The sequence below is a fragment of the Nerophis lumbriciformis genome, linkage group LG07 (assembly GCF_033978685.3).
Source record: "Nerophis lumbriciformis linkage group LG07, RoL_Nlum_v2.1, whole genome shotgun sequence".
In the NCBI taxonomy this organism is placed as follows: Eukaryota; Metazoa; Chordata; class Actinopteri; order Syngnathiformes; family Syngnathidae; genus Nerophis; species Nerophis lumbriciformis.
The window spans coordinates 29,403,973-29,420,000 of NC_084554.2; the positions used below are offsets into that span (position 1 = coordinate 29,403,973).

At 37.1% G+C, this 16,028-nt stretch overlaps 1 protein-coding gene across 4 annotated transcripts in view; it reads left to right on the top strand.

The window, feature by feature from the left end:
* relch (RAB11 binding and LisH domain, coiled-coil and HEAT repeat containing) overlaps window positions 1–16,028 on the top strand; it is a 47,355-nt gene that overhangs the window by 1,072 nt on the left and 30,255 nt on the right. For 3 of the 4 annotated variants that reach the window (XM_061958723.2, XM_061958724.2, XM_061958722.2), the window contains exons 2-9: window positions 5,506–5,595; window positions 10,999–11,070; window positions 11,204–11,256; window positions 11,391–11,504; window positions 11,683–11,877; window positions 12,601–12,695; window positions 13,132–13,261; window positions 13,374–13,513. In XM_061958723.2, the coding sequence (XP_061814707.1) occupies window positions 5,506–5,595; window positions 10,999–11,070; window positions 11,204–11,256; window positions 11,391–11,504; window positions 11,683–11,877; window positions 12,601–12,695; window positions 13,132–13,261; window positions 13,374–13,513 (889 nt within the window). The remainder of the gene's footprint in view (window positions 1–5,505; window positions 5,596–10,998; window positions 11,071–11,203; window positions 11,257–11,390; window positions 11,505–11,682; window positions 11,878–12,600; window positions 12,696–13,131; window positions 13,262–13,373; window positions 13,514–16,028) is intronic. The other variant, XM_061958726.2, reaches the window with a different exon arrangement.

Sequence of the window (16,028 nt, forward strand, 5' to 3'; positions counted from 1 at the left end):
ACTTCAAAGATTACCTCTCAAAATACCATCATTGATGTCACCACATGACCATTGCTGGAGATATACTATACAGAAACACATTTACGCTCTACTGGGCATTGTACAAAACGGGTTATTTTCTGTTGCATTTAAAAATCAATAAACCCGCATCAGCAATTAAAACGTAGCTTATGTGGTGCTGTCAAAATTAAAATGGCAAAAAAAACAACTTTTAAACATGAAAAAATAAAGAAATAAAATATCTGAACTCACATTTCATCGACAGCTGAGCCTGCTTCCGGGGTTGGCCGACATGGTCTCACAAGATGTAGTTTCTCTTTAAATATCCTTCTTGAAAATGGCCTTGCAAATACATGTGTTGTCTTGTCTCATCATAAAAGATGCAGACAAGACGTGTTGACTGAGTTCTTAAAGTTTACTCCACAACGTGCTCATCAAAAACCTCTGCTGCACAACCTAAACGGGGCTACTGCCATGCTCTTCACTACTGTGGCATACTGGGTAATGGAGTTCTTATGTTGCCATCACTATATATCTGCTTTAGGCCATGTAGAAGGCCTTAATGACAACAACGCGTGATCTGATTGGCTATTGCAACTGTCTGTCAACTGTATGTCCCCCATTGCTGAATCTGAAGACCTCTGGCAGATTTCGTACAGCATGGCAACATAAACTAGCTGAATTCTGATTGGATGAAAACTCTATAAACTAAAAACAACAGAGCTGGAAGGAGCATCATATGACATGAAGAGAATATGAATACTTTTAGATATTTAGGGAAAGTAAATTAAAAATTACTTTTATCTTTAATTATGATCATGATGTCTGGTTATGTTAGGCCAGCAGAGAAGGCCTTGCTGGCCCTGACGGCACACCACTGGCCATGACTCATATGAGCAAAAAAACATGAACAATAAGCTGCATTAACTGACAGTCCCATTTTAATATATTCATGAGTAAGGCCGTAACAGGTTGGTCCAAATATATTTTTTGTGGTCCAAATATATGTAATAAATGAATGTATGGGAAACATTGACTTTATATAATCTGTCGGCATATGCTGATCTATTAGCCACCAATCAGTATGGGCCAATTTTCGTAAAAACGTACTTGGTTGTGTGGCGATCAATGCCTTTTCATGCCGATTCATGGCTGATAATGTATTTATTAGTAAGTTCCCTGACTGACAAGCGGTTGGTAGTTGATGATGTGTGTAGCCGCTCCTCTAAATTAATATCTTAGGTACTATTATCACTGGAGGGTGAGGCTAAACATGTTACACCCTGAGAGCGAGCCAGGAGTGGGAATGCTAGTAGCCGAGCTAATTGCTAAGCTAGCTTTAAACAACACCAACAAATAAGTGCCTAGTAAAGTTTAAGAAGTGTATTACAGCAGAAAGTAAGCAGTTATTAACAGGAAATTAACAAGTAGATCAATAAGAGTCCAAAAATAGTATAATATAACATCTGTTGGTGTGTCAGCATTGTTGCCGTCAGTACACGTGAGTGGATCAATTCATAAATTGGACGGCGTGGCGCAGTGGAAGAGTGGCCGTGCGCAACCCGAGGGTCCCTGGTTCAATCCCCACCTAGTACCAACCTCGTCATGTCCGTTGTGTCCTGAGCAAGACACTTCACCCTTGCTCCTGATGGGTGCTGGTTAGCGCCTTGCATGGCAGCTCCCTCCATCAGTGTGTGAATGTGTGTGTGAATGGGTAAATGTGGAAGTAGTGTCAAAGCGCTTTGAGTACCTTGAAGGTAGAAAAGCGCTATACAAGTACAACCCATTTATCATTTATTATAAATTGGTGGTGTCAATATATAGTATCGCTATCTGATTAATACAAGAGTGAGTAGGTTGCTGTTTTATTTCCTGATAATCGTTTGTTGTTTTTGTTATTGCTTTCAAACTCAGGGAATAATTCCCTGGACAAATTAAGACCTTGAGGGCAAAAACAAAGGATTCAAATGAGTAGTACATAGTAGTTTTTGCTTTTGTTTAGTTATTGTCTACTATCCACTTTGTTTTGATCAAACCATTGTATGTAATAAAAGAGAATATGGAACAATTTGAAATATTGTGTTGATATTGTTAAACTGCCAATAGCCCTCACCATAAATACATAGAAACATTTACAGTTAATACATGGCATTTGAACAGGCTTCATAAAACACTGACCAGAACATCACCAATTTTATGATAAATGCCCTGTCTGGTATCTTTAAATAAAATGTTATGTTTTAATGTGGGATAGGCTCCGGCACCCCCCGCGACCCCGAGAGGGATAAGCGGTAGGAAATGGATGGATGGACTTGGCATTTGAATCGGCTTCATAAAACACTGACCAGAACGTCACCAATTTTATGATAAATGCCCTGTCTGGTATCTTTAAATAAAATGTTATGTTTAATGTGGGATACGGCGACCCTGAGAGGGACAAGCGGTAGAAAATGGATGAATAGATGGAACCCTTCTTACCAATAAAGAAAGAGAAGTAAAAATGAACTTCAAAGCTCTACCGTATATAACCGCATTGAAGTTTCAGCCTGGAGGGAATTTCAAAGGCGTGATGTGCTTCCTGGCGTCAGTTGGTCACTTGACGGCAGGGTTGGCTTACCCATTTTCCTGTGCAAACGTTGATAACAAGCTTTTTTTTCTACCAAAAAGAAGTTGTTATCATGTTTTATCGCTGAAATCAATGGCAAATTACTGGTTTTATATGACCAATTTACACCATTTAAAGACTTGAATGCAGGGGAACTACACTTTTCTGGAATTGTGCCTATTATTCACAACCCTTACGTAAGACAAGCACACACATGATTTTCTTTTGTTTATGCATTCTAGCTTGTAAATAAACATTAGCAAACATCAACTAACAATGGAGCCACTGGGTGTGGCTCTATTCCGCCCATTGAGCGCTCTAAAAAAAACCTCCAATGTTTTATATACAAGCTGTAACTATATATGTAATATAGTATCAGGGACTTTAATAATAACGTGATATTTACGTATTTTGCTCATTTTAATCATACAGCAGTGTATTAATTTCTCAGATGCATCACAATGTTCACTTTTCCTTTTAACAACACAACACTACCAATCATACAGACTTCATGAGAGACATTAAAGACTACTTTGGGACAAATTATGATCCATAAACTTATCTTTTTGAGCCTGAATATGCAGAGGATGAGCTACAAGTTTTACAAACTGTGTGCTAAACATATCTAGCTCTAGTTAAACACTTAGCATCACGCAGCAGTATTTCTAAGTGGTAAAAATCAATACAAACTAAGAACAGAATAAAAACATTAACTTACTGTACAATATTTGCTCTCACTGGGATGACGCTAGATGGGATGGTCATAGTGTCTCGTTTAGATAAAGAATTAATCATAATCCACCCAGAGGTAATAAAAAAAAAAAAAGGTTGCCGCAATCAAGCTTTTTTTCGTGTCTTTCTCGCCATCTCCGGGTGTAAATTGAACATCAAAGTTGACTAACTTCTTTCTTTATGGCCACATTCTTCTACTATCCAAATGAGAGTTATGGTTTATAATCTAGAATTGACTGTCACCAGCTCACCTGCTCAGTATGTCAATATAGCAGGACAAGCTAGTTAGCGCTCTGTGATCACGGCGTGGCTAAAAATAGCGTTAGTGCTTATAATAACAATATTGCAAATACTTGGCTAATGTTCAGGTCACAAGTAGGGATTTCGATAATGTCTTTTTGCCGATTTCCGATATTGTCCAACTTTTTAATTACCGATACCGATATCAACCGATACCGATATCAACCGATATATACAGTCGTGGAATTAACACATTATTATGCCTAATTTGGACAACCAGGTATGGTTGTCCAAATTAGGCATTTTTAAAGTACTTTAAAATTTTTTTTATAAAATAAGATAAATAAATTAAAAATATTTTCTTGAATAAAAAAGTAAGTAAAACAATATAAAAACAGTTACATTGAAACTAGTAATTAATGAAAATTAGTCAAATTAACTGTAAAAGGTTAGTACTATTAGTGGAACAGCAGCACGCACAATCATGTGTGCTTACGGACTGTATCCCTTGCAGACTGTATTGATAGATATTGATATATAATGTAGGAACCACAATATTAATAACAGAAAGAAACAACCCTTTTGTGTGAATGGAGGAGGAAGATTTATTTGGGTTGGTGCACTAATTGTAAGTGTATCATGTGTTTTTTATGTTGATTTAATAAAAAAATTTAAAAAAAACGATACCGATAATAAAAAAAAAACGATACCGATAATTTCTGATATTACATTTTAACACATTTATCGGCCGATATCGGACATCTCTAGTCACAAGGTGTAAATGGTGTATTTTTGGCAGTTTTTTTAGTTCCTTTGAGAGGGCTTTACTCCTACTAGCTGCATTGATAGCCACCTAATATTGGCCGCATTTTACGACTTAGAATGCATAAAAAAATTAAAACATATATGTTCTTGTCTTACATAAGGATTGTGAATGATTGGCAACATTCCCCGCCAAAAAAGTGGTGTTCCCCTTTAAATCTGTGCTTTTGACACAAGGAATAGGACTGCGGTTGTGGACTCCTCAGAGTTAAATATGATGGGAAGGGAATTTAAATAAAAATGGTTCTCAAACTCTCTACAAGTACCGCCAATGAAAAATGCCACCTTGTAGAAGGTTGAGTAATTTTATTAAAGTTTTATCAGATTTCAACAGAATCTTACCGTGCCACCCACACATTGTGAGGGGGGGAAAACCCTGATATAATGTAACATTCTTAGTATAGAAGAGAAGTTACGCTACTTTACTACCATAATCTGGTATTCAGAATATCATGTGATCTGTGGAATGTTGTTCCTCGTGGTTGTAGAACAGGATCTCCTTTTACAGTTTGACATACTGTGATTGACTCAATTGTTTGATTCAATAGAGGCTAATGTTTGGTTTTCAAAATACAATGCATAACGCAATAAGACACTGCAAGCGTATTACAACAAATTGTGTAATTGATGTGCTACCCTCTCCCCCTGCCTGTTGCAATGGTTGCCAAATATAAACATACAATCACAACACATAATGAAGCTGGAACATTCCCTTATGTGAGCTGCATCAAATCATAAAATGTGTAGGAGATGCTGTTACTCACATTACAAGATGCTGTCACAGCCTTGCTAACTTCCCACAATGAGGCACAGATGACCCTTGTTTTTTCTCTTATTGCAGTAGCATGGGTGCAGTTACAAAGTTTACATTTTTACGAGTGTGTGAGTTTTAGTGCACAAGGGTAATTTTGGAATGAAATAGGTCAGTCTCACTCAGTTAGTTTTTTTATACATATTTAATATTTAATACAGATCAGTCATTCCAAACTGAGCCCTTTGTAAAGGCGGAACCTTACACCATCCATGTCCAGTAGTGGTGGATTTGATGCTGCTTCACTGTTTCCAATTCTCACAGGAACATCCCTCTCTGTCTTTGTTTTGAACAGATCGAACAGGCAGCATCAGCACCTTGGACTCTCTGGACTTTGCTCGTTACTCAGATGACGGCAATCGAGAATCAGACGAGCGGGTGGCCGGTAAGATGACCTATGCTGCCACGAGAGCCACTCACAGAAGTTAAAGATGATGTGATGGCGGAAATAAAAGCAGCCGCAACACTGGCTGCAGAATTTATGCTGATTTAGTCTATCCTAAAAATACAGTATACTTCTGTGTCAGGCAAAGTAAAATAAAATGGGTGATAATAAAATAAATAATAATGAAATAAAATAAATAATAATGAAATAAAATAAATAATTTATGAAAAAGGAAATAAAGTAACAGGAAAAATAAATTAAGTAAAATATTTATTTAAAAAGCTTGTTGTAGAAATGCAAATATTTTGATGTGCTACTTTTGCAAGTCTGTAGATCATCACTCCATCCGCAAGGTAAACACTATTACAGTACAACAGTACAGTAGGTGTAATTTTACAAAAGAGACGGGTAAAATAAAAACCTTTTGCAACTAGCCGAGGTATTGTTGTTAAAAGGGAACTGCACTTTTTTGTTTTTGTTTTGCCTATCATTCACAATCCTTATGTGAGACAAGCACACACTTCTTTCTTTTTTTAATGCATTCTAACTCGTAAATTAGCGCTAGCAAAAGTCAGCTAACAATGCTGTAAGTATATATGTATAAATATATATATATAATATAGTAGGGATGTCACGGTATGAACATTTCTTATCATGGTTATTGTGACCTAAATTATCACGGTTATCATAGCTGTATTTTTAAATGTGCTCAAAATTTTCAAATAATGTATAGTGAAATCTTTTAACCAAGTTTTATTAAAAAAACACATCACATTCAAAATTATTTCCTTTTTAGGAGAAACATTTTAGATAAAAACAGTTTCATGGACCTCAAGTAGAAATTTAATGTGCATGTAAAAGCAACACAAGCATTCTAAACAAAGTATTATGGCAGAAAAATAATAACATCTATCCATCCATTTCCTACCGCTTGTCCCTTTGGGGTCGCGGGGGATGCTGGAGCCTATAAATAACTAAAATAATTGTGCAAGACATCACTTTATGGAAATCAGAGATTCAAAAATAAAAACCAATGTAAGAATTTTGAAAGATGGCACCTGATGGCCATAAGACGTAACTGCACTTTTTGTCCGTAAAGATAAAATAGTGTTCGTGTATGATATCTAGTCTTATAATAGGGCTGCCAATTATGGCCTAAATAAAAATGTATATTATCTTTATCGACATTGAAATCATGATTACTGATTGTTAGGTAAAACAGTGTTTGGGTGTGAACGTGAAAATGTAATTTGTAATGTCTAATAAAAAGACTATAGATAAACGTTATCCATATATCTAAAGACAAGTTTTTGGGTTTTTTTGTTCATTAATGATATCAACGTGTCATCTTTTTCTCATTACATGATGTACAGTATGTATCTCTATTTTTACATTTTGATAGAGGGAGGTATTTTTTATATCATTTTTTTTTTTTTTAAGTTATCTACATTTATATGTACATGTACATGCTGTATTGGCACAGATCCATTAAGAGTTTGAGCAGAAATATGTCGTATAGGATTTAACTATACACAATAAAACATTAACAAAATGCTGTGTCACATGAATGGTTTTTAAAGTAATACCTTTATGACATGAAAAAACACAAGTAATGTAAAAAAAACCATGGAGTTTACTTTTTGATATCAATATAAAACTCAAAGCAGTTTGGCTAATGAAGATGAAGTCTAATAAACAAGCTTTGTTCTTCTCTAAAGCGTCCTCGTGGTTCAGTACAACCGTTTGGCCAACAAAAATTAACAGGAGTGATACTTCTCACGTCGATTACACAATCTTCACTCCCTGTGTTTAATTCTTTTAGCTAGTATTTTATGTTATTTGATCACTGAAAGTTAGCAGTTAAATAAAGGACGAGTGAGCATCCCAGTAAACAAACTAAAGACTTTATAAACAAGTTATGGCAACGTTCCCGACATTGTCTGCTGCATGTTTCCTCACGTCATTAACTCTGTCACAGCCGCTGATGGACGCAGTGTTGAGAAAATAAAAGCAACATCAAATAACTTTTCTCCTTCGCTGTATACTATTAGTGTGAGACAAATGTGTCTGTCTCCAATATTGTCCACACTTGTCGCCATCTGAAACAGCAGTGCGCTCTTGAACGCATGTCGAGAAGCAAGGGAAAATTATGTTAAACCAAGCGCTTGACTGTGTTTACTCCGAGGGGAAATCTCCGGAGCAAAGTCTGTGTAGTTTGTCCGCCATGATTTTCAAGCAAAACGACGCTAGTGCGAATGCGCCAGCGCTGTTGTGAATTCCTTCTCAGAAAGTAAGCAGTGTTGTCTAAAATGCATTATGAAATAAAAAAAATTTCGGTAATAAAATATTTAGACGGTTTTACTAACCGTCTGGAATTTTAACGCGGTTTATCATTATACCGTTTATCGTTACATCCCTATAATATAGTAACAGGCACATTCATAATAACGTATTATTTACATATTTTTGGTCATTTTAAGCAGACAACCGCGTTTCAATTTCACAGGCGCATCTCGTTTGTTTTTTCCTTTAACACCACCACACTACTAACCATGCAGACTTATAGAGGAACTGTACTTTTTTTGGAATTTTGCTTGTCATTCACAATCATTATGAAAGACACAACCATTTATTTTTATTTTTTGCATTCTAACACGTAAATAAAAGTCTGCTTAAAAGTCTGCTTACAACGGCGCCAAAGCTTCTACTCTGCCCATAAAACCCAATAAATAACCATCCAAAAACTGCCAACAATACTCCATTTAAATTTCCTGACTTAAATATTAACCAATAGGGATGTAACGGTATCAAAATCTCACGGTACGATATTATCACGATATTAAGGCCTCGGTACGATAGTATTGCGGTATATAACCAAAAAAAAAATGCCATATTGTGTAAAATGAAGTAGCAGAAATGTTTAACATAAACACACTTACTGTAATTGACACAAACATAATGCTGAAATGTTCTAATTATATTTTTTCACGACAAATAATTATTTCTAAGTGCAAATATATGCGCAGGAATATTTACTGTTTAAAGCAAATAGTAAAAAGTGTAACTTAAAGTTGATGTCTTTAAAGTAACAATGTAAACATCCAAGTGTAAAACAATGTACAGTTAAATGTCTTTCTACTTTTACATTATGGGAAGCAGTGTCCTCTGCAATGGTAATTTTTTATATCTGTCAGGAGAATGTTGTTTCTCAGAAAAGTAAACTAACAATATAACTTGTATTAATGTAAATACCTCACAAACTGATGTTTGGCTTTGCTGGCTTCAAATATATATATTCTGTGTGACGGTTTGAGGTGGTAACTTGTTCAGCCCTGCCTTCCACCCGAGTGCAGGTGCAATAGGCAAATGTGTTCTTGTTTTATTCTTGTTGGATTTTGAATGACAGGCAAAATCCCCCCAAAAAGTTCAAAGAACAACAATATAATGTCAGTTCCGGAAAGTTGAGCATCAAATATCAACGCCATTGCACACTACTGAGATGGAAACAGGAGTTTAGAACATTAACAGATAGATTTCCCCAAAATTTTAACATTTCCAGACGGACAGTCTAGGAAATTTAGTCACAAGCCCATCCATCCATCCATTTTCTACCGTTTGTCCCTTTTGGGGTCGCGGGGGGTGCTGGAGCCTATCTCAGCTGCATTCACTCACATTCACACACTCGGGCCCATTAATTCCATCCTTTATTTAATTCAGCATAAATGGTGCCTTTTTCTTTACTATGTTTTCAATTACTTCTTGTTGAGGCAACTAGTTAGGCCTGATTTAATAAAAAGATTGCACAACTGGATGCTTCAGTGGTTAAATAATTTTGCTTACAATTGCAATTCGACAAAGGTTTTGAAAAACGCAATAATTTTGACACCAAAGTTTCAACTAACGAATACCACATGAACAATATCTTCATGCTGAGTGTTATTTCTGGCGCTGAAGCGTGACATTACTCCCACGTAACCCAGTCACCAGGATGCAAGAACAGTGACGGCTGAGTGTGACTATTACCAAGCACCTCCTCACCTGACAATGAACTCCATAAAGCCCTTTTAGCTATGAAGCAGTGTGTCGGGGTGCAAATGTTGCATGATTGATTAGTCAATTAATGTTTGGTTTGCTATTTAGAAAGTCTGTAACTAGATGGACGAAACACAATGCACTTTACATAGCTCAGTAAAAGCCATGCAGCAGATATGTTTGGGTTTTTTTCAGTTCACTGGCTGCAGTCCCGAAATTGGCACCACTCCCCTCTTTATTCTCTCACCTTCGTTCTTGACATACTGTACCAACACCCTTGCAAAATATGCCTGCCCACAGCTGTCTGACTCGGGGTTGTCTCTGGCGTTTCTCCTGATCAAACCCCAGTGGGCAATACTGGACACGTCACTCCATCCCGACAAGCTTTTGTTTTGTTTTTCTACCCCACCCACTTTTCACCTTTTATATATATTTTGTATGATTGCATCATGTGCACTCATGGTCTGCGAATATGAATAGTGACAATGGTCAATTTGTTTTGCGATGCACCACTATAATACTGTATATACTGGTTACACTGTATAGAGGAACTGCAACAAAAATGTCTACTGCCAGTTACCACCATGAATTTTTTTGCTTGCTTTTACTTACACAGTATATAATTTAGTTTAAAAATACATCTCTAGTGTTCCTTAGTACCCCCCAGGTACCACAAATGGTGCTCGCACTACAGTTTGGAGATAGTAAATAATGTAAGCTTACCTAATGTTGTGTTATACCACATTGCAGATTGTCAGTGCACAGAACAGCAACATCCTTTTCCTGCTGCATGGCTTAAATTTTGTTTTTATTTCTTTTTTTTTTCCAAAGTGATTTTGTTTGCTATTTCCTACCTTCAATGATAGTTTAGCTTCTCGTAATTCAATGCAAATTGATCACAGTGTACACTTAATTTGTTGTGGTTATGTAAGACATCGCAAATGCTTATCTTGTAAGTTGATGGAATTCAAATCTAGTATCAAAATGTAGACTGATAGAATAAGATCTGGAGAACAAAACTCCTTTTTCTTTGCCTTTTTTTTTTTTTTCAATAGTTTTCAAAAAATTAAGTTTGGTATATGCTGGCGTTTTACCAGGATCCTGTGCTGCATGTGTTCCTCAGGCCCATGTTTTGCATGCACCTCTTTTGTGTTGTTTTATTTTTAGACTCTTAATATCTTTGCTGTGTTTTTCACTTCCATCTTTGTTTTATTTGTTTGTTCTCTGTCTTTGTTTGGATGCACGCCTGTGTGCGTGCGTGCGGGTGTGTGTGTGTGCGTGCGTGTGTGTGCGTGTGTGTGTGTGCGTGTGTGTGCGTGCGTGTGCGTGTGCGTATGTGTGTGTGTGTGTGTGCTGTCACTCTCTGTCCAGTGCTGGAGTTTGAGCTACGGAAAGCAAAGGAGACCATTCAGGCTCTGCGCGCCAACTTGACTCAGGCAGCAGGTGTGGCGCACTTTAAACTTCTTCTACACCGAAGCCCTCCTTCGTCACAACTTCCTTTCCTTTTCTGAATAGGAAACAAAGCTCAGCATCCATCTGAACTCATCGCCTTATTCTTTTTCTTTGTGGTTCACAGAGAATGAAGTGCCCTCTCAGGAGAGAAAGAACAAGTCAAGCCCTGAAATTCAGGTAAGGGATCTTTGTGTGCTGGAATAGTAAAGATTTGTGTGATAACGTTCCCTATCATAATGACAGTTTTTATCCTAGTCCTGGGAGTATTAAATCTACGCACTGTTGAATTGCTTCTTCTCTCTCTGCCTCAGGAGCCGATACGCCCACTGGAGAAAAGAGCCTTAAACTTCCTTGTTAATGAATATTTGTTAAAAAATGAATATAAGCTCTCATCCATAACCTTTTCAGACGAGAATGACGATCAGGTAAACGCCCTACACAAGTCTTAATGCATTTATATGACTAAACATAACCACAAAAATACACTTACTGGAAGATATTAAAATAATGAATGTGTCTCTTGTATTCTTCCTGTTTATTAACGCAGATGATCCACAAGTTTCGCCAAACACATGTCTATCATTTTGTTCCAATTTTTGTCAGGATTTTGAACTGTGGGATGACGTCGGCCTCAACATTCCAAAACCCCCTGACCTTCTGCAGCTATACAGAAATTGTGGTACACCATTTCCTCCAGTGAGTGACATGGTTGACGTCGCAGTTGAAGCTGATTTTGGCAATATCCCTGGGCACTGTGCCGCAACAGATCACCCGAAGAAGCCTGACCTCTCCCAACAGGTTTGTTATTGCACACAAGTGACTAATATTTTTCCACAATTCAAAAAATGTCCAATAGTAGTGTACTTGCTAGGGTTCCAGCTATCTATTATTTTAGTAATCAAGTAATCTATTGATTAGTTTGTTTGATTAATCGAGTAATTGGAAAAAAGACACTTTATACCAGTGTTTCTCTGTGATTTTTTTCTTATGCCCCCCACCACCCGGAAGAAGAAAACATCAATTTGCCTGGAATACAAAAGTAATAATCCTTATTCAAACCATAAACATTTTTGACCGATGTCAAATAACAATAAATAATAATGCTAATTGATCAGTACCATTAACTCAGGAGCACAATATATAAAACACTTTAACCTACAAAACAAAAATTAGTACAGAAATGTATGCAGATTTAAGTTGAGTTGCATGCCACACTATTTTAGAAGGACTGCTTTTAAGCCTTAATGTGTTGTTTAGGGAAAATAGTAGACAAAGGTTTAATATAAGAAACTTAGCAAAGCCGTTTTCTTTGATCAGTGAATTAAGGGGTTTATTCATGGGCCAGGCAAGGGAGGGAGATGCTAGATTTGTCTTGCATTGGGTTGACATATTGTAGGCTATCAGGACACATTGCTGTTATAGCATCATTAAAAAGTAAATTTTGCTTAATAGGGGACCTTTTATCTTCAAGAAAATGCAGCTTTACATTTGATTTGTAATCATTGTGTTCATTTCTTACAGCAGCAAGCAGAGGTCGTCCAAGAGATGGAGTACCAAATCAGTCTACTTAACAATGAGAAGCAGAGTCTAGCTGAGCAGATGAAGAAACTTCAGAGGTTTGTGACTTGTGCAAGAATTATTTAACTCTTCAGCCATGTTACTTACCCTCATGATTTCTGCAAATTGATGATTAAAGTACTATTAAGTTTTGCAAGCATTTACTGTGCTACTTCAACTTAAGTATGCTCCAACTTAAGAGCGGTTTGAGATAAGAGCTGTCTCCTTAATGTTGACACTTAAAATAGCAACAATCTGGTAGTGGCTAAAAAAACATTTAATTTAAACATGGATGAATCCCCAGTTTGGGATTATATTGCAACTTGTTTGTGGTTGATGGTGTCCGACTCAATGTTGGATCAATTCCAGTTTTTAACCTCTTGTTCCATTCGGCACGATAGGAAATACGTCATGATGTTTAGAATACCAAAGTAATTTGTAACCGCATTGAAAAAAATGTTTTGTCATAACTAAGAGTCTCCTTTTTACCCACAGTGAGATTCAAACCTTAAAGCAGACAGTCTCTTCCACTGCTACAGCCCCTCTGGAGTGGAACTCCCAGAATATATCTAATCCCGCATCCTCTTCCACCACCATCACTTCCTCCGCTGAACCGCCTTCTGCGGTAAGTCCTCGTAAATTTCCAAGACTGTAAGACTGAAGTTTTTTTGGGTGTGAGTAGGATTTATAGTGGCATAACACACATCACACCTAAGCAAATGTAGTGCTGTCTTCAGCCCCCTACAGATAATGGACAGTACCTGGACATACGACGGGTTTCAGGAACTCAGAGTGACCCTCCCTCTACGCAAAACACACCACAATCCCACAATAAGCTTACAAGTCGACCTCCTGTACAGTTTGATCAGCCAAACAGGTGAGAGGACATTGTTATTAATATTATTTAAGCGGGGTACACACACATAGACAATTGGTCTGTGTTTGTCTTGAGTGAATGTGTTCCAATAATTGGCTCCAAAACAGGTTGGGGCCGACATTCGTAAATAAATAAAAATATGCTTCCCTAGTCATTGCTGCATGGATTGTGACGTGTTACAGAAAGTAGCCAATCAGGAAGCTAAAAAATACATTGGGATTTTTCTTTCAAAAATATTCCCAAGATCACCCTCCTCTCTTATGTACTCTTTTAACAATGGTTGGTTGTTATGAAACTTCGTCTTTGATTTTGTTGATCACTAGCGGTGGGTGACACTGAATTTTAGTATGGATACAGGTAGTAGTATCGACGAAACTGATACCAATGCCGACACTTTTTAACTTGTAACGTCATAATTATTGAATATTTTTGTGAATTTTCTTCTGGTTTATAATGATTATTAGAACATAGAAAAACGTGTTCTGTAAATATTTTTTTTATAACCAAAAACATGTACCGGTAATAGTATATCAATTATCCCTTTACAGTTGTACTACACACAATTGTTAGAAGAAAAAAGTCAGTATAGTGGAGCATATCCGAGCTGCATTCGGTGGAGGGCAGAGTACACCCTGGACAAGTCGCCACCTCATCGCAGGGCCAACACAGAGACAGAAAAACATTCACACTGACATTCACACACTAGGGCCAATTTAGTGTTGCCATTCAACCTATCCCGAGTTAAGAGGAAGCCATAGTACCCGCAGAGAACCCACGCAGTCACGAGGAAAACTTGCAAACTCCACACAGAAAGACCCTGAAATCGGGAATGGAACTTAGGACTTTCTCGCTGTGAGGCACAAGCGTTACCCACTCCAGCACCGTGCTGCGCATGACATGCAGAATTTGTGAAAAATCACGCTTTTTGCTGACAGACTAGATGAGACGCTGCAGTCGCATAAACTTATAACAGCGAAACTACAACAAAAGTATCGCTCCCACCAGTCTAGCATTGATCCGAAACCAATACGCTCCTTGGCATCGATACTATTTATAATTAGATCAGTACGCCCACCCCTTTAGATTACATTTGTTCACGTGAGATTTCAGGCTTGGAGGACTAAAGTCTGGCTGCGTGTCGCGACAAAATTTCCGTGTGTGTCTGCTGTGTTTATTATCCCAGCACACCACACACATAAATATCAAAACTGCTCATTGCCTGTTTTTTTATCTTAAAGAAAAACTGCATTTTTTTTGGAAGTTTGCCTATCGTTTACAATCATTATGAAAGACAATTGGAACGGATATATTTTGTTTTAATGCATTCTAACTCGGAAATAAACGGAAATAAATCCGCTTAGAGCGGAGCCAATGGGAGGTCCCCAATCCGCCTATAAAACCCAATAAAAAAAAAACAGAAAAAACTGCTAACACTCCATTTACATTTTGTGACTCGACCCCAAAGGGAATAAGCGGTAGAAAATGGATGGACTTGAATATTAACCAAGTATTAGTAATATTGTTATTATAAGCGCTAACGCAGAATAAGTATTTATAGTGGCCCTGTGATCACAAGCTTGTGTGCCTATATTTACATCATTGAGTAGTAAGCTGCTTTCTTGTTTCCTTGCTAGTGAACGTTTATTGTAGATCATAAATCATGGCTTTGACCTGGATCGTAGGACGAGGATGTATTCGACATGTTGGTACACCTTGACAGCCAATTTAGATCCGGCAGTGGCGAGAACAACCCGAGAAAACAGTTGGTTCCAGCCCACTTTTCTTTGCGAGTATTGTGAGTCATTCTTCATCTAAACATAATTACAACAAGATTCTATCAGTCGGCATCCTAATGACAGCTGACATTGTACAGTAAGTGATGTTTTATTGTGTTTGTTGGCTGTCATAAAGTCTGCAGTGAGTAATAATCAGTGATGTAGTAAAAAAAAAAAAAACGTTGTGATGCGTTTTTTTAAATGAATGCGCTGTGGATGCTTAAAATGATCAAAATACGTAAATATTAAATGATATTGTGTCTGTTACTACATTACATACATATTTATATACAGCATGTATATAAAACCTTAATGGAGGTGTTTGGGTGTTTTGAAAGGCTTTTAGAGGTAGAATAGAGCGACTCCCATAAGCCCCATTGGAAGCAGACTTTTGACTGTGTTTATTTACTATTTAGAATGCATAAAAAAGAACATATTTTCTTGTCTTACAAAGGATTGTGAATGATAGGCACAATTCCTACAAAAGTGCAGTTCCCCTTTAACCGGTGGGGTCTATAACAAATACAAAATCTATAAGATTTAGAAAATGTTTGTGTGTACTAGCCTTCAGACATCCATATCTTTTATTTAATACATTTTTATGCATACAAAATATACCGTTAAGCGTTTGAGGTAGCAGCTGGGTTTTTTTGTGTGTAGTTTTAAGATGCCACCACTAGATGGCGAAATATATTTAGATTATTTTGAGCACATGGAATTCTTAAAACCAAGTAATGAAC